At 39.2% G+C, this 26,656-nt stretch overlaps 2 protein-coding genes across 3 annotated transcripts in view; one reads left to right on the forward strand and one right to left on the reverse strand.

Moving 5' to 3' along the window:
• The window catches only part of Mospd2 (motile sperm domain containing 2), a 41,829-nt gene extending 29,600 nt beyond the window's left edge, over positions 1-12,229 (reverse strand). The window contains exons 1-2 of one of the 2 annotated variants that reach the window (XM_075957022.1): positions 11,819-12,229; positions 11,599-11,668 (exon numbers count right to left, since the gene is read on the reverse strand). In XM_075957022.1, the coding sequence (XP_075813137.1) occupies positions 11,599-11,668; positions 11,819-11,827 (79 nt within the window). In that variant the 5' untranslated portion in view covers positions 11,828-12,229. The remainder of the gene's footprint in view (positions 1-11,598; positions 11,669-11,818) is intronic. The other variant, XM_075957023.1, reaches the window with a different exon arrangement.
• The window catches only part of Fancb (FA complementation group B), a 30,269-nt gene continuing 15,624 nt past the window's right edge, over positions 12,012-26,656 (forward strand). Inside the window, exons 1-6 of the mRNA XM_075957020.1 lie at positions 12,012-12,386; positions 15,710-16,723; positions 20,178-20,330; positions 21,240-21,335; positions 24,537-24,665; positions 25,675-25,838. Of these exons, the coding sequence (XP_075813135.1) occupies positions 15,779-16,723; positions 20,178-20,330; positions 21,240-21,335; positions 24,537-24,665; positions 25,675-25,838 (1,487 nt within the window). The 5' untranslated portion in view covers positions 12,012-12,386; positions 15,710-15,778. The remainder of the gene's footprint in view (positions 12,387-15,709; positions 16,724-20,177; positions 20,331-21,239; positions 21,336-24,536; positions 24,666-25,674; positions 25,839-26,656) is intronic.

The following is a 26,656-nucleotide window of genomic DNA, read 5'->3' on the forward strand; positions in this document are numbered from 1 at the left end:
AATAATTTAGTAGAGTGATTAGATTTAATTCTAATTGTGCATCTTCATACACATGCCATGCTCCCTACTACCTTCTCTACCAGATCAGCCTGCTTGTAGTACTATCTACATGCTATGCTAGCGTCACTAGTTTATCATGAGGGAATTCTTCAAATTTGCACATCCAAATTTGACCATTTGGGAGCACCCTTTTCATATACTTCCTCTTCTCACAAATATTTCCTGCGACCAAAAATCATTCTTGGGTGAGCTGCAGCAACAGGTCTTCATTTAAGCTTTTCCTAAGGCATTCATTCGTATTTCTCTTGAATCAGAGACTACTGGTACGCACACCACCTCTCCCAAGTAAACAGTAAAGTCCCAGTCTTTATGCCTTGAGAATTCCCCAGCTGGTTGGCAGTGGCACACGCCTTTAATCCCAGGGAGGCAAAGGCACACGGATCTCCAAGAGTTCAAGGCCAGCCTAGTTCACTGAGCTAGTTCCAGCTAGGGCTATTCCTCAGACAAACACTGTCTCAAAAAACAAACAAACAAAATGAGTTCTCCAAAGCAGATGACACATTTATTGACAGACTCTAGTCTGTCTTTATTTTTACTTCTTCAACCATCCATTCCCTCTTAAATGCTAAAGCAAAGAGATCTGGAAAATTCCCTGGTTTCTGTATCTCCTTTTATTTCACTAGTATTTAGTTGCTAGGTTGTACACTGCCTACCTCCTCTCCACTTGTACTGCCTTTAGTTCTGGGCCTTGAGATAACAGATGGAAGGGCAGGAAAGGGTAAAGTGCATTAAGACAATTAACCTCTTTGAATCTCCACTTTCTCTTCTTCAAACTGTTTTAGACACTCAGAGGCCTGCATGAGGGTCAGATGAAAAAGAATGGATGAAAGTGTGTGAAAATGTAAAACACTACACAGTATGAGACCATAAATCGCACATTTGTGGAATGTCGTCTGGGGTGAAGATTTTAATGCATGGGCTCAATTTTTCTAATCTAGAAAATAAGTGGTTCCCCACTACGTAAACTTTAGGAAATAGTCTTAGCTCTGTAATTTGAAGAGTCGTTAGCATCGCAAGCACATTTTCCTTGAACAGTAAATGACATTTGAGAGCATAAGGCGGCTTTAAAAGAGTTAACATAGCCTCTGTCTCATTAAGGAGGGCTCACTTTGTTTCGCCATTGTACCAGTAGGATATTTTTCTTAATATTATAGCTGCCTTGATTCACTTGCAGGAAAATGTCTGCCACACAGTCCAAGTTAGCATAGGCACAGTTTCCTTTGCAGCTCGTCTTCCAGATAAAAATGGTGCTCAGTGAAAAGGGGACTAAGGAAGCTCCCAAGTCAAACATACTTACCCTGGAGAAATGTTCTATGGGCACACCCCCATCTTCTCACACAAGGCATTAAAAGCACATGTCTTCAAAGATCAAGGTTTAATAAAATTAGCGGTATCATTAGAAATCTTCTAAAATAAATCCGACTATTCTCTCTCCTTCTTTCATGAACATCATAAGCACCACGATGACTACTTTCCTTGGCTCCAGTCACAGAGTCAGCCGTTTTCTCTGGTATTGCTTTGTATAATCAGTACAAATGGAAAAAGCAAAATTATATCTTAGGACTATGATTAAAAAACGTTTGACCTCAGAAGCTCTGGAAAAGTCTTAGGCACCCACTAGGGTCCCAGACTATACTGAAAAGGACTTTGGTAGAAAAGTATTCCCAAGTGGCATAAACAGTGAAATGTTATGGCTAACGTTATTACTCTTGGTAGCCCTGCCATCAAGACACTGGCCACTACCGGCAATGTAAAGCCCTCTTCCTTTGCTAGGGTTCATAGATACCAATCTCTGCAGGCAGAAGTTCCCAGGTAACGTGCTTATTAACAGGAATGTATTTACACAGGAAATGCTGCTGCTGCTGTCTTAACCTTAACCCTGGACAAGCAGACATGAAATCAGATAAGGGGAAAAAAATGAGAGACAGCTGGAGAGGGGAAGAGGCAAAGGTTAGCAGAGGGAGGCAGGAGAAGAGTAGAAGCAGGGATAAAGAACAAAAGGAAATAGGGAAAGGGCCAAGGGAGGCAGGAGGGAGAGAGTAGAAGACAGCAAGAGAGAAGAGGGACATAAAGGCAGACAGAAGGAAGAGAATGGGAACAGGGAAGGAAGTGACCAGTCAGCATTCTATGACTTTGGATCACACAGTTGAGGGACATGACTAACTATACTTAGTACACTAAAATCCACAGTTTTCTTTTAAACTTTATTATAGCATTCATCAATTTCTTTGTATTATCTACAGTGTGCATGTGTGGTGGTCAGAGGACAACTTTCTGGATGGAGCCAGTTCTCCCCTACCATATGTGTTCTAGGAATTGAACTCAGTCAGAATTGGTGGTCTGCACCTTTAGCCACTGAGCCATTTTAACGAGCTCTCAAATCTCTTGTTTTCATACACAGGCCGCAGATTCCTCCATGTATCTTTAGGTCGGATGAAAGTCCGGACAGGGGTTTGGGAGAGAAGGACAAACTATAGATGTGTTGAGAATGGAAGTCATTGGGAAACAAAACAACGATAATATCAACACAACCCAGTTGGCCACATCTACTCAGAATCCCTCCATATCTGTCAAGCTAGCTGGAAGACTGAGTGAAAGGCGATCTATAACAGAACAAGTCTCACGTTGCAGAGTGCATCAGAACCACTCAGGGCTGGCAACACATGTTCCGTACCTAGATCGTGAATTTTGGAGGCGATCCAAGCATCAGAAAGCTGGCATAAGGCCCATATCTAGTGAACCTCTGGTCGACTGCAGGGCTTGGCAATTCCCACCACCCTACCCTATGTAGGGTTAGATGGTAAATATCTTAAACCTTAGGGACACCGATATCCTGTTGCCGATTCCTTGTATGTGTATTTGAAAGTCCTTTAAAATATAAACTGAAGCAAGTAATCCTCAGGTGAGGGCTGTATAGAAACAGGCCTTGGATGCTCTCTAGTCAGTTGCAGGGAAGGTGGAACATTCTACTACTTCAGCTGCTTTCCTTCCAGAGCACCAAGGTCTAAATTTTCACCAGTCACCAGCTAGTTATCTAGTCTAAGGAGACTTCATGGATTTTGGCCATTCCTACATGTTATGGGCTGTGTCAAGGCCTCAGTGTGGACTCATTATATACAATCTGGTGTGTGCTCTTCTTAGTTCAAGTCAAATGCGGGAGAATGTGGGGCCCATCTCATTAAAAATCCAGGCTTGGTGACACAAGCCTGTAATTCCGGTTACTCAGGAGTCCAAGGCCTACTCCAGCTTCACAGACTTAACAGATACCTTTTCAAACTAAAAACTGGGAAAAAATGGCTAAGTTATACACCTGAATGGAAGAATGGTAGTGTGGAGCTAGCCTAGCACGTATGAATCCCTGGGTTCAATCTCCAGCTCACACACATGCACACACGCCCTATGGAAACACTAGGGAAAATAAGCAATAAGCATTCATTTTTAAGGAAACAGCTCTTTAAATCACAGGCAAATGTCAGAGAGCCTGTGTAATGAGGCAGAGGGCATGATGGGAGTGCAGGCTGCAGCTGCTCCTGCTCTGCTGAGCTCCAAGAGCTCAGGGAGGTGGGAGAGTCGCCTCTCCATCCTCCCAATGCCTACCAACAACAGATGTGCATGAACACTTTGAATCCGAGTGATTATCTCTGTATAAGTCTGCCCCCCCACCTACCCTGACATTTCTCAGGGCCTTGATCTTCAATAATAGATTGCATTGTTCTTGCCCTTTTAAAAAGTTAAAAATGTACAGAAGAGAAAATAAAGTTATCAAATACCAAGGCAGCAAGGACCCTGAATTGGAGAAAAAAAAAATCAAACCCAAACTTACTGACTTCAGCTAAAATTACCCCTGATCTTCCAATGATCTTTTCCTAGTTTTAACATTTTTCTGGTACTTTCCATTGTGCTACTCTCATTAAACCCTGGGTTATTTAGCAGAAGTAAGAATTGCACACATTGCTGGGAGGTTATTAATCCATAGAGGTATGTTGTTTTAGCTTCCTGAAATTTAATTTGTTTCTAAGTACCTGCTTATTATGACTCCAAATATACTTGCCTAGTGATGTGAGAACCCAGCCTTTCTGATCTAGTTGCTTTAGAACTTTCTGAGAGTTCTTTTATTACTTATCACATGAGAAGTGTTTGCAAAAGCTCCTGTATCCATTTTCTATTTGTTGGGTCGGAAAACCAATACACGCACGCACACACAAACACATACAACAAAGTTACTCAACTGTGTGTCTACAATCAACTTTGTTCACTGTGCTGATAAAATATAAACTCTTAAGGGGATTTTCACCTGCTGTGTTCTAGTTGTGAAAGAAATCTGCTGGAATTGATTTTTTTTGCATGTTTATTTCTTAAGTTTCCTTTTTAATTCCAGGAACTTGAATTTTTAAAGCTACATACATGATTAAGTAGTTTTTGAGTCGTTGAATGTCTTGTTCACTGAAAATATACAGCAGTATAATGAAAAAAAGAACCATGGGCAATTAGAAAAGGTAAATGAATAAGTTCTCCACAAACATAAACTTTGTAACATTGTTAAGTTGGTTAGTGAAATGTATCAAATTTATGTCCTCTCATTCTTTGTAAAGCGGTGACTGCAGGGGGAGAGAGTCTTTTGGAAAATTCTGATTCTATTCAATAGTCTACAGATCTTTTATTGTTGTTGTTTTATTTAATTTTGAGACAGGAATCCATGTAGCCCAGAAGGGCCTCAGACACAATACGGAGCTGAGGCTGGCTTTCAACTTCTGATTTCCTATGTCCACATCAAGTGCTGGGATTACAGACCTGAGCTACCACACTTGGTTCTTCTAGATATTTTATTGTGATGGTTAACTTACTGTCATCTTGCTATAGCCTAGAAACATCTAGAGAGAGTCTCAGTGAGGGACTGTCTACATTGGGTTGAACTGTGGGCATGTCTGTGGAGGGCTGTCTTAATCAAGTTAGTTGATGTGACAAGGCCCAGCCCACTGTAGGCAGCACCAGTACCTTGACAAGAAGTCCAGAACTATGGAAGAGGAGAGGAATGGGGCATATGCAAGCAAACAAATGATTCCAGACGCATGCATTTTGCTCTTCTCTTGATTGTAGATACAGTGGGACTTACTATTTGAAGTCCCTGTCTCCACTCACCCATAACACTGAGAAGTGAAATAAATCCATTTCTCCCCTCAGTTGTCTTTTGGTCAGGGTGGTATATGACTAGGGATAAATTACATAGAGAGATGAATTTTTATTTTATTTTTTCTTTGGTTTTTCGAGACAGGGTTTCTCTGTAGCTTTGGAGCCTGTCCTGGAACTCCCTTGGTAGACCAGGCTGGCCTCGAACTCACAGAGATCCGCCTGTCTCTGCCTCCCAAGTGCTGGGATTACAGGAGTGCGCCACCACCGCCCGGCTGAGAGATGAATTTTTAAAACCGACTGAAAGGTAAAAGGATATTTGCTAGGTAGTTTAAAGGGTCATTACTGGGACTAAAGATTAAAAAGTAAGCAGCAGGTCTACCAATTCTTCATTCTCATCTAAGTTTATGACTCAACCCTTTGACGAAAGCCACATTTCATGTCCTCTAAAGCAGAGACTCGGTTACTTTAGAACTATCATAAGGATAAAAATCAATCCTTTTCAAAATCTGACTGACAATTATACACATTTATGGCACATGTAAACATTGTAGAACATATAAATCAAGCTAATGGAGAGATATTTTTCCATACTTTTTTTTTTTGGTTTTTCGAGACAGGGTTTCTCTGTGGTTTTGGAGCCTGTCCTGGAACTAGCTCTTGTAGACCAGGATAGCCTCGAATTTACAGAGATCCGCCTGCCTCTGCCTCCCAAGTGCTGGGATTAAAGGCATACACCATCACCTCCCAGCCCATACATTTCATTTTTCTTTTAAGTGTACCTAAAATCTGCCTTAGTAACTTACAGGTATACAATGTTGCTATTAACTATACTCACTGTGTCGTACAAAGATCTCTTGAACTCATGCCTGCTGTCTGACTGATATTTTCTATCTGTTGACCCTCCTTTTCTTTTTGTGTTCAGAAATGTATAGGCAATGTTCAGTGCAGCAGTGTGTAAGAAACCAAGCCTGTCAACAACTGAACTTCAACTGCTTTATGCATCCTAGGAACTATTACAACATCCCCAAATTAGTTATATTACAATATGAAGGAATCCCAAACTCAGGCAAATCACTGGAAATATAAAGGTTAAAAAGAAACAAAAATGTAATCAAGTTTTTGTGGAGGAGACTTCTTCGGCAATAAAACTAAGGAAAACCAAGAGAATGGTAATACAAAAGGCAGGAAAGGTGTCTCCCAAATGCCACAGTTCATGGGAAGCATCTAACGTAATGGATCTAGATCTCTGGCTGAATAGTAAGTACATGGTTGCATATCCTTTCATTTTTAGGGACTACGTCCATTAAAATCATCAACATTCAACTAAAACAAAATGAAAATGAAAAGGTCAGAAATATCGCTGAGTGAGAGGAATCACCTTAAATAGCAACTGAAAAAACCATAAAACAATGGGTGATTTTTAGTTTAAAAAGCTGCCAAAATCAGCAACAGTGACATAAACAAAGAAAGGTGTATGTATAAATAAACATAATCGTACAGAAAGAAGTTTAGCCAAACTAGCAATCAAATGCAAACTTAAAAACTATTAGTTTAGAAATGATGACACTAAACATGGCTAAGGTGTGGGAGACAATATTGCACAAGGCCAGTAGAAATCAACTGGGGCAGCAAGTATGATGGAAGTTTGATGTATATTATCAAACGGGCCCCAATTATTTACTTGGGAAAACAATAATTTGATTCCAAGACATGACTCTAAAGGAAGTAATCTGAACTGCTTCATAAAGTTGTGCTAACAAAAACATGAGAGTAATCTCGATGTGCAGAAAGGGATTCTCTAAATGAAATGACAATTGTGTTTTACTAGTAGGTTCAAATATTTTTGAAAAAATCTATACAATGTGACCTACTTTATAAAACGGGGAATAAGATCATGTCAATGAAAATGTAACACAAAATGATAATCAGGATGGTCTTTAAACTTTGCTTTCATAAGGATATAGACAAAAGATTAGAAGAAAATCTACCACTATTAATTATTTCTAGATGGTAGGCTGGCTTTTTTTTTTACTGTTCTGTTATCAACTAAGTTTATTTAAATAAATTCCTCTACCTTTAAGGTCAGAAAAGCCCTTGAGCACACATACTGAAGTATAACGCACCACCCGGACATTCCAGGTTCTCTACACCGTATTTCTATTGTTTTCATCCAGGTGCACAGCAAGCTTCCAGTGCTTCCCGAACAAGATGCATACCTTTTCGCCTCAGTGCCTTTGCTCAGACAGCCTGACCCACCTAGATCACCTTCTCTACCTGGCCAAGTTCCACCTGAGTTCATAAGAAACACCACCTGGGTTAGTCAGCTTTCTGTCACCACAACAAATAGCAGAGATCAAGAGAGTGAAGGTTTATTTTGGCTCAGAGTGTCAGAGGTTCAGGCTGTGATCAGTAAGCCTAGTTGCTTTTGAACCTGTGGTGAGGAAGGATGTGAGGCAGGTAGCATGTAAGAGGCCCAAACTGATAACAACATGGTCAGGGAACAACAAGACAAGGAAGGAACCAAGGTTTCATAATCATGTTTAAAGGAACCATTCCCAAGAGCTCTTACTAGATGGTCAGTCCTTCTTTTGTTTGGTTGGTTTCGGTTTTTCAACACAGGGTTTCTCTGTGTGGGCCCCAGGTGTCTTGGAACTCACTTTATAGACCAGGATGGCCTTGAACTCACAGATTTCCACCCGCCTCTGGGATTAAAGGCCTGTGCCAGCAACGGCTGGGCTATAAATAGCTCTTCAAGATTCTGCAATTTCCCACTAGTACCATGTTTTAGAACAAGCTTTTCTAAGGTTTGGGAGCTGCTCAGCTTTTTCACAACATTGCTTTGAACTCAGTACTAACCTGCTCACCAAGCTGAAGGTATCTCAGGCTTCTTTGAGAAAAGGTCTCAGAAGTTTAGGGCGGAGGGCAAATCTCTAGGTAGTCAAGGCTAACCTTTTTCAATTCCCAATCCTGCTTTCAGTTCCCAGTTTCTGGAATTACAGGTGAATACCTCTGTGCTGGAGGGACTCATTTGGTCCTTAGTCCTTGGGATCCAGCTCACCTTATCTAGTGGTTTATTCTGTCCTAATGCCACCACTAGAGTGCACACATTAGGAAAATGGCTCTATCATTCATTAATACTGACAGCTTGATTTGCAGAATTAAACAGATAATGAGTACTTTCAGAGCTGAATACATTATTGTCACAAAGAGAAAGAAGAAAAGAACAGGAAATGTTTCTTATTTGAGACTCAGCATGGAACTTCTCACAGTAACAATGACTGAGAAAAGTACCATAATTATGGACCCGTATTTTCCTCTTTTTGCCTGTTCAAAATCTTCCCATATTTGGTAATATTTCCTACAGGCAAAAAAAAATTGAGCTTGGAATTCCCAAGAACCTGTTTTCATATGAATGTCTAAAGAGAGATACTAGTGGATAATACTTTTCTTTAGGAAAAACATCATTATGGCTTGTATGCCTTAAACCTTTTATGAAGCAAAATATTGTTAATGACAATAGAAACTGAAAAACAAAAGTGGATGTTCTAAACAGAAAGTTAGGTTTGCTTTTTATTTTATCTCTTTCTAAACACACACACACACACACACACGCATTTTTGTTTTTTCAAGACAGGGTTTCATTGTATATCCTTCGCTGTCCTAGAACTAGCTCTGTAGACCAGGCTGGCCTCGAACTCACAGAGATCCGCCTGCCTCTGCCTCCTGAGTGCTGCGATAAAGGCCTGCACTACCACCACCCGGCTACTATTTATAGTTTTTAATGATGGGATTTCACTTTCGTTCATACTCATCTGGAACTCAAACATCCTCCTGCCTCAGCCTCTTGAGGTTCTAGGATTACATTCACTAAGAAGCACATCATCTTTACCAAGGTGAATTTGTAAATGGCAACCTTATAAGGGAGAAGCCACATGAACTAAAAAAGCCTTCACAGTACATCGGCATCTTTCCAGTGAGAAAGTCTTTCATGGTTTCTACTTGCCTTGCCCATAGAGTCTAGTTTACAACTCTGGTGTTGATAACTCACAGACCAGTTCACCTATACCTAAGGGTGTGTATTAAGTGTAAAAAGCCACCCCATGCCAAACACTATCTTCCTCTGAAAAAAAAAAACAGTTTGTCTTTCTGACAAACATTGTGAAGGCTACTCTTTGCCAGACTTTTGGTAACAAAGGGGAGCTGCTTAGGTCAGTTGACACAGAATGGCAGGTCTTCCAATGACCTTCTGATGCATATCTTAAAGGAGTGCCATAGTCATTCAATGATTATGTACTGAACACTGCAAGGTACTGAGGGGTGAGAAAAATACATAAAGCATCTGCCTTCAACTTCCATAGGCTGCTACTAGTAACTATTCCCACCTGTCATCTACAGGTGGAAAGGAACAATAAACAAACAGGACAATTACAGGCTAGGAGGGAAAGTATGCAGGACAGGAAGCTACTTAATAACCAGTGAAGGCCTCTCAGATACATTGAAACCCTGACAAGAGAAAAACAAAACAAAACAAAAAGGCCCAACCAGACACAGTAACTGGCGAAGAGCAACCCAGGCCCTGAGGAATGGAAAGGTCCCAAGATGCAGACAGACGCACTCTGTTTGAAGAACACAAGCGAGGCAGTGTAGATATATTTATCGAACTGGGGATCATGTTTTGGAGTGTGATGTCAATTTTGTGGGTCGCTGCATTTTATAAAAGAAAGTCAAATAGAAAATCCATCAGCCACATGTTTCTAGACTATTTTTTAATGAACTTTTGCTTCGTGTGTGTGTGTGTGTGTGTGTGTATTGGCTTGCTATTTGTGTGTTTCTTAATGCAGGGGGCGGTCAAACCTGCACTAAGCAAGGACAGTAATAACAGGTGAGGATGGACAGGTAGCCAAGAGCTAAGCAATATATGGCTTTGCATTTGTAGGCCACTGGGAAGAACTGGAACTTCATTCTAAATACACACAGTGGGAAGGCACTGAAAGGTTTCAGGCTGGGGAGTGACAGGACTTAATCTGACATTGCGACGTTGCTGAAAGATTACTAAAGCGAAATCCAAAAGGCCAGGCCAAAACTCTTAACACTGAGGATTCTGAGAAATTGCTTAATCTTACTACACTCCGCTTCCCTCATTTAAAAAAAATGAGAAGACTGAATCAAGATGACCTTTAAGACCTTGGAGATTGCATAACATAGTTTATCTTCTGCTTGAACCCTTGAGCATAAGTAAATGACTATTATAGAATCACCAATTCATTAGTTATGAGTTACATCTTAGTATACTATAACCCATGTAGCTGTGAATTACGTTCATATAGAGCACTATTTTACAATGATGGCCTTACTGTAACCAGCTATGATAATAGACACGAGCGAGATCTCGGTGGTAAAAGTGAGTGGAGTGCTTTTGCAACTCTCTGGTACAAAGTTTGGTGCGTGAAGAAAACTGGCCATGAGGTATGAAAAGGTTTACTGACAGTACTATTTGGAACAGATTTCCTTACTTGTTCTAGGTCATCAACTGATGTACAATACAGAACAGTATAGAAGTATAGGGATCTTCTGGTAAGCACTAAAGTCAGAAGTTTAATTCCTTTCGCAGTAACCAAAGGACTGAGGCAAAATCTATATTGACAACTGACTAGTTTTTACTTCCATACTTGACAATCTAAAACATGCTTCTTTACTTAATCCTCTGACCTTATTTACATTTCACAGATATGGAAGCAGGAACTCAGAGCATGTAAATAGGCTATTTAGTGGAAGGGTCCAGAGTAGCATCAATCAAGGCAGATGGCAACTTGAGCTTTTAAATTCCATATTTATAACTATTGTAAATGTTTAAAAAATACTGATCAGATGTACTTGACAACTCAAGTATCTATGACAACTGAGACACTGAATGTTCAACCAATAAATCAACTCTGACTTACAGAAACTTTCAAGTACAGAGCATGATAAGTACTTGTGAATAGCTCTTTTGGTTTTAAGAAGCGGAATTAAGCAAAATAAAGGGAACTGGATTACCAAATTATGTCCAAAGCGTATAGCAAAAGTACAATGACAGTTTCCAGGTTTATTTTCTGGTGAAAGGCCAAGACAAGAACCATGAACTGCAGTATGCCATTTACCAAATAGCCCGCCAGGGCCATGAACACAAGATGCTAAACATTCTGGTTTCTAACTTACATTAACCTTTTAAAGAAAGAAGTGAGCACACCATCTGCCCGTCTGAAGCAGAGCACACAGCATGGCAAAACCCTTGAAACACGAACAGCATCTTTCCAGGGAAGGTTGAAAAGGTCTCTAACATCTGCCAGCAAAAACACCCGAACATCCTAGCAAAAGTTAGATATACTCTCTGCACACCCCACTTCAAGCCCTAGAACGCATGCTCACCTGTCACATACTCAGCTTCGAATCTTCGCCGGGTCTCAGAGATTAGCTTGGCTTTATTCTGAGCGTTATTCTGCATGGGAGACACAACAGAACCATAGATGCTTATGATCTTTACTCAGCTCACTCTCAACACAGCGCACCTACACCGGAGCGCACGGACCCTGGACCAGGAAGACAGCTTCCCGGTCCGGTGACCCAGCAGTGGTGCGGTGCTGCTCACCTCGGCCATGGTCACAGTCGCGGACTTGATTGTAGCTGTAGCCGTCACCTCTTCCACAGCCGGCAACCAAGTATCTCATCACCAGCCAACCCAGCCCAAAGGTAGACTAAGAAGGGAGGGAGGAGGAGGAGGAGGAGGCGGTCGCGTGACACCGGAAGGTAGAAGGAAGTGCCTTCATACTGTCCAATCCCCTACTGTCGTCCGGGGGTAGAGGCGGGAATAAGTGCTCTGCTAGGCTCCCACTTGTTTCTATAAGCAGAAACTCCGCCCTCCGTCGTCCTCCAGGCACAGCTGTCCTGCCCCCAGCAGCCTGGAGCACACAGCCCCTGGCAGAGAGGCCGGTTATTCGCTTCCACCACACGGAGGCTCCGCCCGCTCCGGTCTCCCCTGGCAACCTTCTCCATCAGGCTCAGCCTTCTAATTTTTTTCACTCAGCTATTGGGCCGGCTGTCCCAGCGTGCAATGCGCGAGCGGGAGGTTTGGAGTAATAGGTGCTTCTGGAACTTGGCGATTTGGCTGCCTTGGAGAACTGTTTCTGTCTCCTGACCTGTCGAGGATGGTTTGGATTGTGAGTGTTCTCTATATCCGGCGATGACTTCTGTTAAGAGTTTTTGTTGTAGTGTCTTGCATTATAGTGCTGACAGGCCTGGCTGGAACTTTGTCTGTAGCCCAGGTTGGCCTCAACTCTCACACATGCTCCTGTTTCTGTCTCTCTGATCGAGACTGCAAGTGTTACCACCACTCTTGGTTGTGGAGTGAGACGCTTGCAAGGAAAATGGCTTTGAACTCTCGAGTTGAAGTGGTTATAGAAAGTTAAAAGGAAAGGTTGCTTGTTGCTAACGAGGTGGGGGTAGGGCTCTTATTTCTGCCATATAAGTGACATTTGTGGTTGTCACAGCTTGGGGACAGGAGTGCATCGGATTTTGAATGGCTAAAAGCCTGAGATGCTACCAGGCTTGTGGGACAAGTCACAGTCCTTACCAGGGCAAAATGCAAACCTTGCCAAGGCTGGTAAAACTTAGATTTATAAAGTACTGGAACAAACCTTAGTGTGGTGGTTTAGTTGAACATAATGCTGCCTTTCTTAAAAATTGACAGATACTAAAGTCTACTTGTAGAAATTGTAAATCCAGCAGCCCTTCTCCTCCACCAAAATAGAAAACCCGAGTGTTTCCTCATAAATCCCTCATCTGTAGCTGGTTCAGCATAATAAGGCATGTAGCATCTTTCCCACAGTGTTTCCAATGTTTATGCTTTTATTGCAAAAGTTGAACACATTGTCTAAAACTCGTTTTAAAATATTCACAAAATTACTTGAATAGCTAAAATCTCCCCTAGCCTCCATTCCCCTAGTTTGATACCCATATTCCTTATTAAAATTTAACCATCATGATATGATATGCAATACATCCCTCTTAACTGTAGTGTGATGTTCCATCTGTTTATTTTCCTACTCATTTGAATTTGTAATTTTTATATTGCAAATAGCAGTACAGTATATATTTTAGAGTAGTGGTATCCTGCTCTAAGTAGTTCTGTTTCTCTGGAATCAGCTCAGAAATGTAATTTCCAAAGATACAAATTTCATTTTATTGCCAGGTTACATTTTTTTTCTTTCTTTCTTTTTCTTTTCTTTTCTTTTCTTTTTTTGGTTTTTTGAGATAAGGTTTCTCTGTAGCTTTGAAGTCTGTCCTGGAACTAGCTCTTGTAGACCAGGCTGGCCTTGAACTCACAGAGATCCGCCTGCCTCTGCCTCCCAAGTGCTGGGATTAAAGGCGTGCGCCACCACCGCCCGGCTAGGCCAAGTTAAATTCTATAGTCACTCCTCTCTTTCATAAATTGCTTATTAATTATCCCCCAATCATGAACTTTGTTCCCCATTCATATATTTTAGGACTGTCACTCAGATGCAGTAATACCATTCTGTGATGTTTGTATTTTTAATTCATTCCATGTGTTGTCATTATTTAAACGGGTGATTCTGTATGAACATAGCCACTGAGACAAGAGAGAACAACATTTTCCTATGTCTGTTGAATTAAGAGGCTGTTCCTTTGATTACGTTGATTTTACTCCTTCTCTCACCCTGCTTTCCTATAGGCATTCCTGGCTGTCCTGGAACTCACTTTGTAGACCAGGCTGGCCTCGAACTCCCTCTGCCTCTCAAGTGCTGGGATTAGAGGCATGCGCCACCACCTCCTGGCTGGCAGTTTTTTCTTAATAGGGAAATGCTTACCATGGCAGTATGATTAACAGTGTTGGCTCAAGAGACAAGGTGATTCTTTTCGAAGGCTGGCAGCATTGCCGATGAGTATTGTAAGCATGGATCCATGCTGCAACCTTGGGACAGTTTACCTTCATTAAAGTAAGGGGTCTGAATTTACAGAAAGGAAGGAGAAGAATGGTTATTTTGAGAGAATAGTTGTAAACCTGAAGTGATAGAGTGCTGTGTGGAAACAGACAGATAATAAGCACAAGTAATTGACCACAGTTGCTTAATTCTTCTCTTCATTATAGTTAGTTGTCTTCACCCTCAGTTTTCCCCTATTTTGAATAGCAATAGTTTTCCTCCAGTCATAAGGATGTATTGTAAAGTAAAAGGTATTCCTTTTTTTTGTTTGCTTGTTTTTTTTTCTACAGCGATTTGGAAGCTTTGTTTTTAAGAGTTTTCTTTCATGTAGCCTGTACAAACTTTGGCCTTAGGAAACAGGAGCCAAGTGTCTTGGCTGTGGGGAGCAAATTAATTCAGCAATCAACATTTTTAGGGAAGTCTGAGTTTCAAGACAAGTAAAGCATTGATTAACCGAATCTCATTCCAAAGATATTAAGATAAACCCAGATTAGATTTAGTAGATTTGTAACATAGGGAAGTAGAAAATTCGCTGAGCCAGAATTTTTTTTTTTTTTAGTGCTCTCAGAGTCTCTCTGGCCTATGCTGGCCTTCTCCCGATTTTATCTCCAGAGTAAATTAGAGGTATAGTCTACCACATCTAGCCCCCAGACACCTTTAAATTAAATTTGGGGGGCTGGAGAGATGGCTCAGCAGTTAAGAGCACTGTCTGCTCTTCCAGAGGTCCTGAATTCAATTCCCAGCAACCACATGGTGGCTCCAAACCGTCTGTAATGAGATCTTGCGCCCTCCTCTGGTGTGTGGGTATACATGGAAGCAGAAAGTTGTATAAATAAATAAATAAATCTTTAAAAAAATAAATTAATTAAATTTGGGGTGTGGTTTTGCGTGTGTGGCCGTGGCGCACAAAAGGAATGTCAGAGGACAGTTTTTCTGGAGTTGCTTCTTGCCTTCTTACCCTGCAGGGCAGTCTAGTTTCTGCTGCTGTTTTATGCATTCCAGGTTTAGGTGGCCTGCGGGCTTTCCAGAGGTTCTCTTGTCTCTGCTTCCCATCTCACCAATGGAATGCTGGGATTACAAGGCACAGCCCTGCAGCAGGCTGCTGTTTCCTTCCTGAAGTCTGCCTCTTCTGCTTGTGCAGTCCTGTGCAGTTAGCACCTTTACTCGCCTGATAAAAGGGACTTTTAATAGAAATTCTAAATAAAGCTTGCCGTGCTCAGAGCACATTCAGGTCTCTTTTCTGAATTAGTTAGTCACAGTCTTGCATTGTGTAAGTATGGCTTTTGTCACCAGGTGTGTAATGCATACCTGTAATTCCAGCACTCCAGAGGAGAGGCAGAAGGGTTACGAGGTCAAGGACAGCAAAGGTCTATTACACAGCAAGGCCGTCTCTTCACAAAATGGTGTCACAATTGTATAAGAAGTTTTTTGATATGTTTACTTAAAATGAAAAAATGGTTACCTGGGTGATAATTCTCTAACAAAATTTGCTTTTTACTCTGCCTGCTCCATTCAGTCTTTCTTCTTTGTTTCCCCCTTAGGATTAAAGGCCTCAATTGGAATCCCTTTGCATTTGGAACGGGGTCAACACAGAGACTTGATGTATTAGGATGGCTGGCAACCAAGAAATGCCATTTAATGAGCAAGCAAAATTCTTGTCTTATAATGGAGAAGTCCTTGTTTTTCATTTGTCCAAAGACTATTTTGAAGATTGTGAAATGCCCACAGACACATCTGCATTATATGTCAAAAGGATGATATTTGACAGAGAAAAAGGAACCTTTGTTCTGATCTCCACGGGTTTTTTAAGGATTAAGGAGAAAGCTTCACATTTAAAAATTCTGTCTTGTAAATGTGTGTCAGATTTCAAAACTAGAATTAACCTCCCTTGCATTTTGATACAATATAAGAAATATAATAGTAGAGACTTCACCTATTGTATACTGTTTCTTCACAATCTGAATAAATTTGAAAGACATTTGAGCTTTACACTCGATCATGTGCTGGACGAGAGCTTAAAGATCTTTGACGGTCCTATAATTTTTTGGCAATATCTCAACAAATTCTTCTATATCTCTTCCCAAATTGGAGAGGTTACCAACATATCAGCTACTCTTTCTTCCATTGAGTGGGTAGGTGAGATCAAAAATTTTGGTGTAGGATTTTTGGGGCTAGCAGAACCACCTGCGGCTGGTACCCATAAGTTTTCAGAATCAGACTGTGAATTTTCTGATTCCAGCCTTTGTGCATATGACCTTAAAACTCAAGAAAAATTAAGCACTAGTTACCTTATCCCTCTTGCTTATAGTAGTATTATAACTCACGTGCATGTTCGTGCTGCTGAAATGGTCGGCCATCAGCTACAAATGGCTCTGATTGCCCTTACACAAAAGAACCAGCTCATTTTGTTCCAAAATGGCATTCCTGTACGAGTATGCCAGCTTCCATTTGTAGATCCTTGTTCCGTTCAGATTCTCGATTCAGGCAAAAGAAACCAATTTTTCATCGTGTCATTCAACTCCAAGGCTTGTGCTGTTTCAGAAAAGAAATTTAAGGTACAGTGCTTGATCTTAATCTTAACAATAATTCAGCTGGTCGTCTTGGGCTCTTCTTTTCCTGTGTTTGCTTTGTTTGGTTTTTTCAAACAGGGCTGGGTCTTAATAGCTAGTGCAGACAGCTGGAGAGTTTGGTCCTACTTTCACGAGTCCTAGGATTACAGCCTGGTGCTACCATCATGTCCAACTCTCCGTAGACTTTCTAAGCATTCCTGTTTTCGTAAGTCAGTTTTTAGCGTTAGGCTTTGTAGATGTTTCATTGTTTTTCTGGTTTCGTTTTTGATTTTTGTTCTTGAAATTGTCTGAATTCTACTTGATAATGATTTGGGGCCTTGGTGTTTGAAGTCATAAAGCCTTTGAGTTTGGAAGCATAAATATATAACTATAATTATATTTATCTGTCATTTATTCTATGTGTTATTTTTATCAATGTGATCATATTGCAATACCTAAGTTTGAAGAAGTACAGTTATTATACCTGAACAATTATACTTAGTAGTTAAGACAAAACAATAAACATGGTAGGATTTAAAATGGAATGAAACATTTTCTAATATTAAATACCAAGCCTTTACTATTGATGACCTTCCATGAAAGGTTTTAGATAATAGAATTAGTATTTTATTAAATAATAAAATTATTTCTTTAATAGTCAGGTTTTTATTTCAAGACAAGGTTTCTCTTGTATAACAGCTCTGGCTGTCCTGGAACTCTCTTTGTAGACCAGGCTGGTCTCAAACTCAAAGAGATTCACTTGCCTCTGCCTACAGAGTGCTGGGATTAAAGGTGTGTGCCCCGGCTATCTGGCAAAGATTGGTTTTCCTTCCTTCCTTCCTTCCTTCCTTCCTTCCTTCCTTCCTTCCTTCCTTCCTTCCTTCCTTCCCTCCCTCCCCCCTCCTCCTCCCTCCCTCCCTCTCTCCCTCCCTCTCTCCCTCCTTCCTGCCTGCCTTCCGTCCTTCCTTCCTTTTTTTCTTCCTTTCTTTCTTTTTTGTTTTTCAAGACAAGTTTTCTCTGTGTAGCCTTAGCTATTCTGGAATTTACTCTGTAGACCATGTTGGCCTCGAACTCACAGTGATCCACCTGCCTCTGCCTCCTGAGTGCTGGGATTAAAGGCGTGTGCCACCACCACCCGGCTAATAACAGTTTTGTCCCTATATAGAAAGTAACATTTCTTTGTGGAAGGTATGAATCTGTATATTCTGCTTCATTCCAAGAAGGAATTGAGGTAGGTTACAAAAATACATACAAGCATAGATTTAAGTAAATAAAGAAAATCTCATCATGCTCCCAGACTAGCCCTTCGTAAAAGCCTTAGAGATATTTAGTTCAGTGACAGGACTACATTTTCTCTTAGGCTTTCTCTCAAGTGGAAATTGTCTGTCTCTGCACGTTTTGACAAGAATCTGTTTAGTGACAATTTCAAATTTGAGGCCATTGTCAGGTAGGCACAGATATTTGTGTTTTCAATAGAGGAGATTCATATGTTCTGTAATTTTACTGTTAAATGTAGCTAATAGCCTTAAAGTTATGGAGTATTTGAAATGAGTGGTCTGAATTAAAATATATTAAAAATGCCAAGTCAACCTGAGATTTCAGACTTCGTAAAGAGCTAGGTATGGTGCCATATTGTAATGCCAACAGTGGAGAAATCAAGGCAAACTAGTAAGAGCCTGTCTTTGAAAAAAATATTTTAATAAAAATTCAGTAAAACTTTTGATTCTTAGTTGATTATATTGAATTGCAGTGGCAGTGTTCTGAACATACTGTGTTAAATAGTTAGCCCTCCATATCTAAGTGTTCTGCAAACACTGATTGTGCCAACTGCAATTTAAAATATTTGACAAAAACTAGGGTTTGTATTGAACATGTATAACCTTTTTCCTTGTCTCTATGCCCTAACAAGTACAGTATAGCCACTGTAATATTGTATTTGACATTATAAATAACCTAGAGATGTTTTAAAGCGTATGGCAGGATATGGGTAAATTAATTATTATTGTCATTCTTGTTTTTATTGTTTTTTGTTCTTCAAGACAGTGTTTCTCTATGTAACAGTCCTGAATGTCCTGGAATTCACTACATAGACCAGGCTGGCCTTGAACTCAGAAATCCTCCTGCCTCTGCCTTCCCAGTACTAGGATTAAAGGCATGCACCACTATGCTTAGCTGAATATTATATACAAATTATAAACCAATAAACATCTACACAGTCTTGAATCTACAGAGGGTCTAGGAGCTACACTTCCACTTACATTGAGAAATGACTATTACATTTTTACTGATAGTTTAAAATTATGTGTGTGCTTCCCATTTTTGGTTCACTTGTATTTGTGTTAAATAGTACTTTTTGACAGATATTCTTTACAAACAGGCATGTACATTTCTGCATAGTTCTTTGATGTTTCCATGTCCTAGAAATGTCAGAAGCTTCACCCACACAAATCTCACCAACACATCTGCCTAAACATGAGCTGAACATGTTAACCAAATTTTGATTGCCAGTTTCTCATTTCTGTAGTTCATGATGCCCCATAATTGTATGGGAACATTTGGGTTTTGAGATATGCTGCCTCCCTGTCCAAGTGAAGAACCACATTTGGGAATTAGTCATATAGAGCCAGGATTGGTATTTCATTATGTAGATTGAAGTGCCTTACTTACATTCTTTCTGAAGTATAAGCCACATTCCTGGGTCCTCTAGAAACCGTGGATTCTGGGTAGGAAGTGTAGCTCTTCTGCCTTAGGTGATCTGATACACGTGATGTTAAAGTTTTTAGCTCTATGGACCTTTAAGGCATCTACTTTAAACTCCCCATCTCCTATTCTATTATAAACTTAACAAATAATTCTATTTAAGTAGAATGCTTCTAGGTGTCCTGCTGTTACGGATCCATTCATTTCCTTTTGTGTCCCTGATAATAATAATGCCTGTGCCACTGCTACTGAGGTTAAGCTGTTAAGTTCATCTTGAGCTTATTCTACTTTGAGAATTCTTCAAAATGTACTGGTACCTTTCAGTTATCCAATGCTACTGAATTCCTTGGAGAATTGCTCTGATTGGAAACAGCATGTCCACTGAGGCTTATGGGAAATAGGGTCATCCTTAAATTATCCATACTAGATGTTAGGCCTCCCAAACTCTTAGTTATGAGAAGTATTTGAATTTGTACATAGATCATATGATTTGAATACAGAAATCAGAACCGTGATCATCTCTAGATAAGCATTAATAAAATATGACATAAATATCTTGCTATTTACAAAGTTGTCCTAGTTCCTTATGGTTTTGGATCCTGTAGTAGCTTTTTCTTTAGCTTTTGTATTACGACTTTCATCAGTCTTTTGTAAGAATGAGGTTAACAGATTATAACTGCATGGAACAAAGAGACTTACTAACTAGTTGGTTCCTATTTTTCCTTTCTGCATCCCTCCTCTAATGTTCTTATTCTTTCAGGTTGTTGCTAAGTGGGAACAACTTAGCGTAATCTTGATAAATGACTTTGTTGGAGTTGGAACTGACCAACTACTGGTCATTTTTGATGCCGCTCTGAACACAGATCAGCTGACTTCATTTGCTGTAACAGATTTTGTCAGAATAAACTTTTCAGTAAGTTCTGTTTATATAGTATAATTTAAGAGCCATTTTACTACTTAAAAGTTTGATCCTCTATCTAAACAAATAGTTTCTATCTTTTTCTAAATCCTCTATCTAAATGATATCATACTTTAACTTTAAAAGTATATAGACTCAGTCCTTTAAATGTGTACATTGTCCTTTTCAACAAAGGTTGTATAAGTTGACCATCCTTTTCTTGTAAACTTGTATTGTGATATATCTAAGGGTCACTCAAATGATGGGAATGCCGTAAGTCAACTTTATTGTTGCTTCTGAAATTTCATTTTGTATCACTAAATAATATTGCATTAATTAAGGAATAAAAGGAAGTATAACTACTTCTCAAAAGAGGAAATAAGTGACCATGAAATGCCTCAGTGGTAAGGGTACTTTGTTGCCCAGACTGATGACCTGAGTTGTATGCCTAGAACCTACATGGCAGAAGGAGGAAGCTGACTTCCACAGGTTGTGCTTTGAGCTCCAAATACGTGCGAGGATACATGCTGTTGAACATGTCCAACCCCAGAAAACATTAATGTAAATGTTTTAAAATACAAAAAAGATTTAAAGTGGTCTTGGAAGTCTTTATCATAAGAGAAAGAATTTTCCCTGAAGTTTCAGATTTAAGTAGAATCAGAATCTCCCCAATTGTTTTCTTTTATAAAATCAAGATGATTGTTGTTTGCTCTAGAGTTTTATTGAGAATAATGATACAGCCTACCAATTTGTGATACAGTATACAAATTTTAGGACCCACAGTGATACTCACCTAATTCCCAGATGGTGAAAATACATTTTTAAATGTAATACTGCACTTTGGACAAATAGTGACTGTATTTTTTAATCCTCTGAATTTTCAATTTATTTTAGAATTTTTTTCTTGTTCTTTCCTGTTATTAGACTGAACCCCTGGATTATTGCATTGAAGACCCTTTTGCTGAAGAGGAACATGAAAATTACTATTTGGTGCTTCCGGCACTGGAAGCACAATTGGAAGTTAGTGTCTCTGTCTGCTGTCTCCTTCTGCTTTTTGATTAACGAATTCTAACTGAAGTAAATAACGTAGAGGGGTTATTAAGCAACTCAGTGTTTAGAAGAAAGGGATATTTCAGAGAGCTCTAGGTTTTGGGCACTGCTGTAAAAACTATTAATATTATGAAGGTGAGTGTGGTATTACAGGCCTGTGCTTTTAGCACTTGGGGTGGTGAAGCAGGCTAATTGTTAGTTTGAGTCCAGTTTGGCTATACACAGTTCCAGGACAGCTTAGGCAACAAAGCAAGAACTGCCTCAAAATTAATAACCTGAACTCTTGTGAGGTTACATGTAAGTATATTGTCTGGAAATGACAACTTTCGGTAGTAGGATTTGGTAAGATTAACAAGCTATATGAATGAAATTGGCAGAAGCTCAGTTTTAAAAGGAGCCTGACCTATAGAATCAGCATGCCACAGCATCTCTCTTAGAATGGCAGTGACTCTAATAGGTTATAGCACATTAACAGACATGTAACGGTCTACTCTCAGTGTTTCATTAATAAACTCTACAAAAGCTAGGCATGGTAGCACATGGCTGTTACCCCAGCACTTAAGAGTTTAAGGTCAATACATACCACATTCCAAACCAGCATAGAAGAGAGTCTCTCAATAATTCCTTTAAGAGAACTATTAGTTTTGGCTAAATATACCAGCTTTATTGCACTGTATTAGTTTTCATTACTGACAGAGTTCCTAATAGAGCATCTAAGCACTGGTTCTCAGTCTGTGGGATGCGACCCCTTGGGGTGGTTGAATGACCCTTTCACGGGGGCTGCTTATCAGTTAGCCTGCATAGCAGATATTTACACTATGACTCAAAACAGTAGCAAAATTACAGTTATGAAGTAACAACTAAATAATTTTGTGGTTGGGGGTCACCACAACGTGAGGAACTGTATTAAAGGGTCACAGCGTTAGGAAAGTTGAGAACCACTGCCCTACGAAAAGGATGTCTTTTGGATCCCAGGTTCAGATAGTTCCATTCTTGCCTAGCCAGCTGCGGTTGCTCAGGGCTTGAGATGAGGCGGAATATTGTGACAGCAGGAGTGTGGTGGAGCACAGCTGTGCATCACATGGTAGCCACGAGGTGTCTCATGGTATCTGGAAAGCGGAGAGAGAATGCTTGTGTTAGTGTGATTCTTCCTTCCCCTTTTAACATCATACCCTTAGCCTGCGGGGTGATGGAAGCTGTCTCACATCCAGAATGGCTCCTGTCCCCCTTAGTTTATTATTTTGGGAAATACCCTCACAGATCCTGTGATCATTTGTTTTTTTTTCTTTTTTTTTTTATCAACTTGACAGAAGCCAGGGTCGTCTGGGAAGAGGAAAGTCTTTTAGAGATTAACTATTCCTCCCCCACTTGTCATTTTATACATGATGAGATGCGTAGACCCAGAAAGATTAAGTGCCTTAGAGCTAAAACTAGAGTCCATTGCACCAACATAATTATCAGCAGGGAAACGTGGAAGACTCATACCTTGAAGAAAGTTGTAAACATGTAGCAAGAGGTTGACATAACACAAGTGCTCATCAACAAGAGAGCATTGTGGTCATGTGATGGAGGACTGTAGGTCACTGAAAAGGAAAGATCTACAGCTGTTAGGGGCAACATAAGCAACTTTAAAATCTGATGTGCACAAAATGATTCAATTTAAGAAATACTCAGAAAACATACAAGACTGAAAACATCCCTTACGGACATGTAGAAAAGATGGTAAACACAGAAGACAAGCAAGGAAGGTGTGGGAGGACCAGGTAGTCTTGCCTTCTGGGTAGAAAAAGACATTTGTGATTATTTAGGTCTCCTACGCAGCTTCCAGGGTGCTTCCATTACTTGGATATAGTTTTGTGGGTGTTGACATCACTTTTAGTCTTCAAACTTTTCCAAAATATTGGCATTTGGGACTTGTGGAGTAGGACTCACAATAATATTAATATTATTGTGAATATTAAAGCAAGGCTCAGTGTCAAGCAGGGTATGTTGTCCCTAAAGTGGGTTTTTGTTCTGGTTTCTGGTTGTAAGGAAATGAAAGAAAATAGTCCTTAACATATATGGGAAAATTCTGGAAAGGTAAGCCATCTGTCTATTGGTTGCAGGATTATGTGTATAAGAAAAAGAGGGAAATACTTTATTGACTAAATTTCTTGCAGTGAGCTTGGTTTAGTTTTATGGTTTAATAACAAAACTTCACAATATTTTAAACTAGAGATTTGCTAGTTTTTCCTGGAGCACAGAGGACATGATGAGGGAAAGAACCGGGAGAGGCCAGTGCTAATTTCAGAGAGTTCATTGTCAGTCAGCCCACCTTGAATGTGTACATCTACTCATATCCAAATTACAAGCTACCAAGTCCATGAGCAATGGAATATGAGCCCTATGAAGCCAGTAGAAAGAGGCCAGCATGAGATGTTTCAAAATCGTAGCTACTCTTTACGCCCTTTTTATAATGAGGTAAGAGAAATAATTCAGACTCCCTGCTCCAACTTCTAGTCATTGATTAAGAAAAAAAGTTCTGTTCAAAAGAATGGAGCACAAAAGATTTTTAAATATGGAAAAACATTTTATTAGAAGCTAGATTAATATTTAAACAGCCTCACATGTCTGTCTAAAATAAAACAACTTAAGTCAATTCAACAAGACCATTTACACTTTTAGTAGCAAAATATATTCTACGATTTTTTTCATCCTTGGAACTGAAATCTAATTATCTTGCACAATAAAAGAAATGTATGCTCTATTCCCTGTTCTGAGCCAAAGTTAGTTTCTTCAATAGTTTTCGGTTGTTTTTTTTTTTTGTTTTTGTTTTTTTTTGTTTTGAGTTTACTAGGAAAAAAAACCACCGTAAAACAGATCTTGGCTATTGTTAGGTGGGAGAACTCAGTTTTATTCCAAGCTATACATATTATTTAACTCAGCATTGAAATGGATACTATTGTATCAGTATGTTCAGTTTGGTGCGTAGAGTCCACAGCAGTTACTTCCCTGTCTTCCTATGAGCACAAAGCACTTCTTTTGTAAGAGAAACAGAATCTAAAAACAAAAGAGTTTCTCTTTGAAAGTGATTTCTGCCGAGCTTATCTGCAGAAAGTACTTCCTAAATTATTGACATGTCCAGTTTCAATTGGAACTGCCTCTGGTAACTTTTTTCTTTCTATTTTGCAGGCTTCATTTGTTTATCTTAACAAATTACAGAAGCATATCTCATTTAAGGATAAATTTATTGCAAACTCTTGGAAGATTCTTTTAAACTCAATTTATGGGAACATTGATATTTCGTCAAACGATGAGGAGGTAAAGTTAATCATGTGACTACTTTATCATTTAATCAGTTGATAATGTGCAATGTGTTGACGAGTTGTTCAAATTAGAGTATAGTAGAAAATATCACTTACTGGATTGCAGTCAGGGTAATGGTAGATTTTCTTAATATTGAAAAACATTTGCTTAAAGAGACAATATCAGTCTGTTTCAACCCAGATCTGCCACTTTGTAGCTGTGTGATGTCTGGCAAGTTACTTTGCCTCTCTGTAACTCAGAGAGTTTGTCTCATCTATAAATTGTAGAGAACAATACAACAAACAAAGGATGCTATGGTTATTGTGAGGATTGGTGTACAAATGGCATTTAGACATAAAAATAAAGATTCAAATAGTAACACAGTTATTTCCCCTAACTCTGTGGTTTCTATTGTTATTATAGTCCTGTGTTTATAGTAATGACATGAGAATAGGCTACACAGTACCATAAAATTTCAGCAGAATTCTATAAACTACCCATAAAGGATAATTTAATCAGTTTTATTAATGCAGACTTTTAGATTTAAGCTCAGTGCAAGTTCCAGATTGATTGTTTTCACTATACTTGTGGTGTATATTATCGAACATTATTAAAATCTGTTTTTTTTTGTCCCCACTGGCTCTATATCAGATAGCTTATCTTCCAGTAAGGATTCTTGACCTGAGTATATAGTTATGATTCATGAATTTTTATTTTAGTAAGTTATATGTAATCTATAACTCTTTATTATATTATTTTTATTATTATAATACTGTATTATAATTTATTTAAAAAATGCTTCTGTAGTGTTTTGGCAGCCTTTTGACATCAACATTATATAATCATCTACAAATGTGTTGGACTGCATTCATAGCCATCTTGGGAAGCATGTGGTCTATTGGTCTCGGGCTGTGCACATTTCTTCATGTCATAAGGCAACAAAGCTAATCTCCCTTATATACGTGTTGATTCATTCAGTGCATTTTTTTTTGTAGTCACCTATCTTAACACTTTTTTCATTAAGGATGAGCTTGTTCCATTCTGTGATGAAGATGAAAGCAGTATCCATACCCCTGAGGAAAAGTTATCAGAGAATTTTCAAGAGCCAGAACATATTGTAAAGCAGACATGGTGTCGTGTACTAGATGATGACTTAGTGATTGGACTGAAAGTCACATCTTTGAACCCGTAAGTAAATTTTAATGTAATAATTCTGTATTAATACTGCATACCAACACTGTCTAATAGAAATTAATGAAATGCACATGTAATTTTAATTGTTCTAGTAGCCATATTAAAAATTAAAATAAAAGCAAGTAAAATTAATTTCAATATTTTATTGGGTACTCTCCATCCAAAGTTTCATTTCAATATATAATGAATCAATGAGATATTCATTTTCATACTGAGGTTTTGAAATTTGGTGTTATTGGAGGCTACTTGTTTGTTTCCCAGCTGCCCAGACTCCTGAAATAATCACACAGAAACTATATTATTTGCAATACTGTTTGGCCAATAGCTTAAGCATATTGCTAGCTAGCTCTTATATCTAGTATTAATCCATTTCCATTATTTTATATTTTACCATAAGACTCATGGCCTACTGGCAAGGTTCCAGCTGGCAGCTCCCATCTTTCCCCTCTTAAGGCTACATGGTGTCTCCTTGTCTCTGCCTTGTTTTTCTCAGCATTCAGTTTAGTTTTCCCCACCCAGCTCTATTCTGTCCTATCACAGGCCAAAGCTGTTTCTTTATTCATTAACCAATAAAAGCAACACATACACAGAAGGACTTTCCACATCATCTCCCCTTTTCTGTCTAAATAAAAAGGAAGGTTTTAACTTTAATATAGTAAAATTACATCTAACAAAATAGGTATCAAGCAAGAATTATAGTTACGATACTTATGTCTACTTTATCTTTTATCATAACTAAGGAAAACTGTAATGATAACAATTTATTCTTCAACTTCATCAAAGATACCGGAAGGATATAATATTACCTAAGT

This window comes from Microtus pennsylvanicus, chromosome X, assembly GCF_037038515.1.
Source record: "Microtus pennsylvanicus isolate mMicPen1 chromosome X, mMicPen1.hap1, whole genome shotgun sequence".
Taxonomy (NCBI): domain Eukaryota; kingdom Metazoa; phylum Chordata; class Mammalia; order Rodentia; family Cricetidae; genus Microtus; species Microtus pennsylvanicus.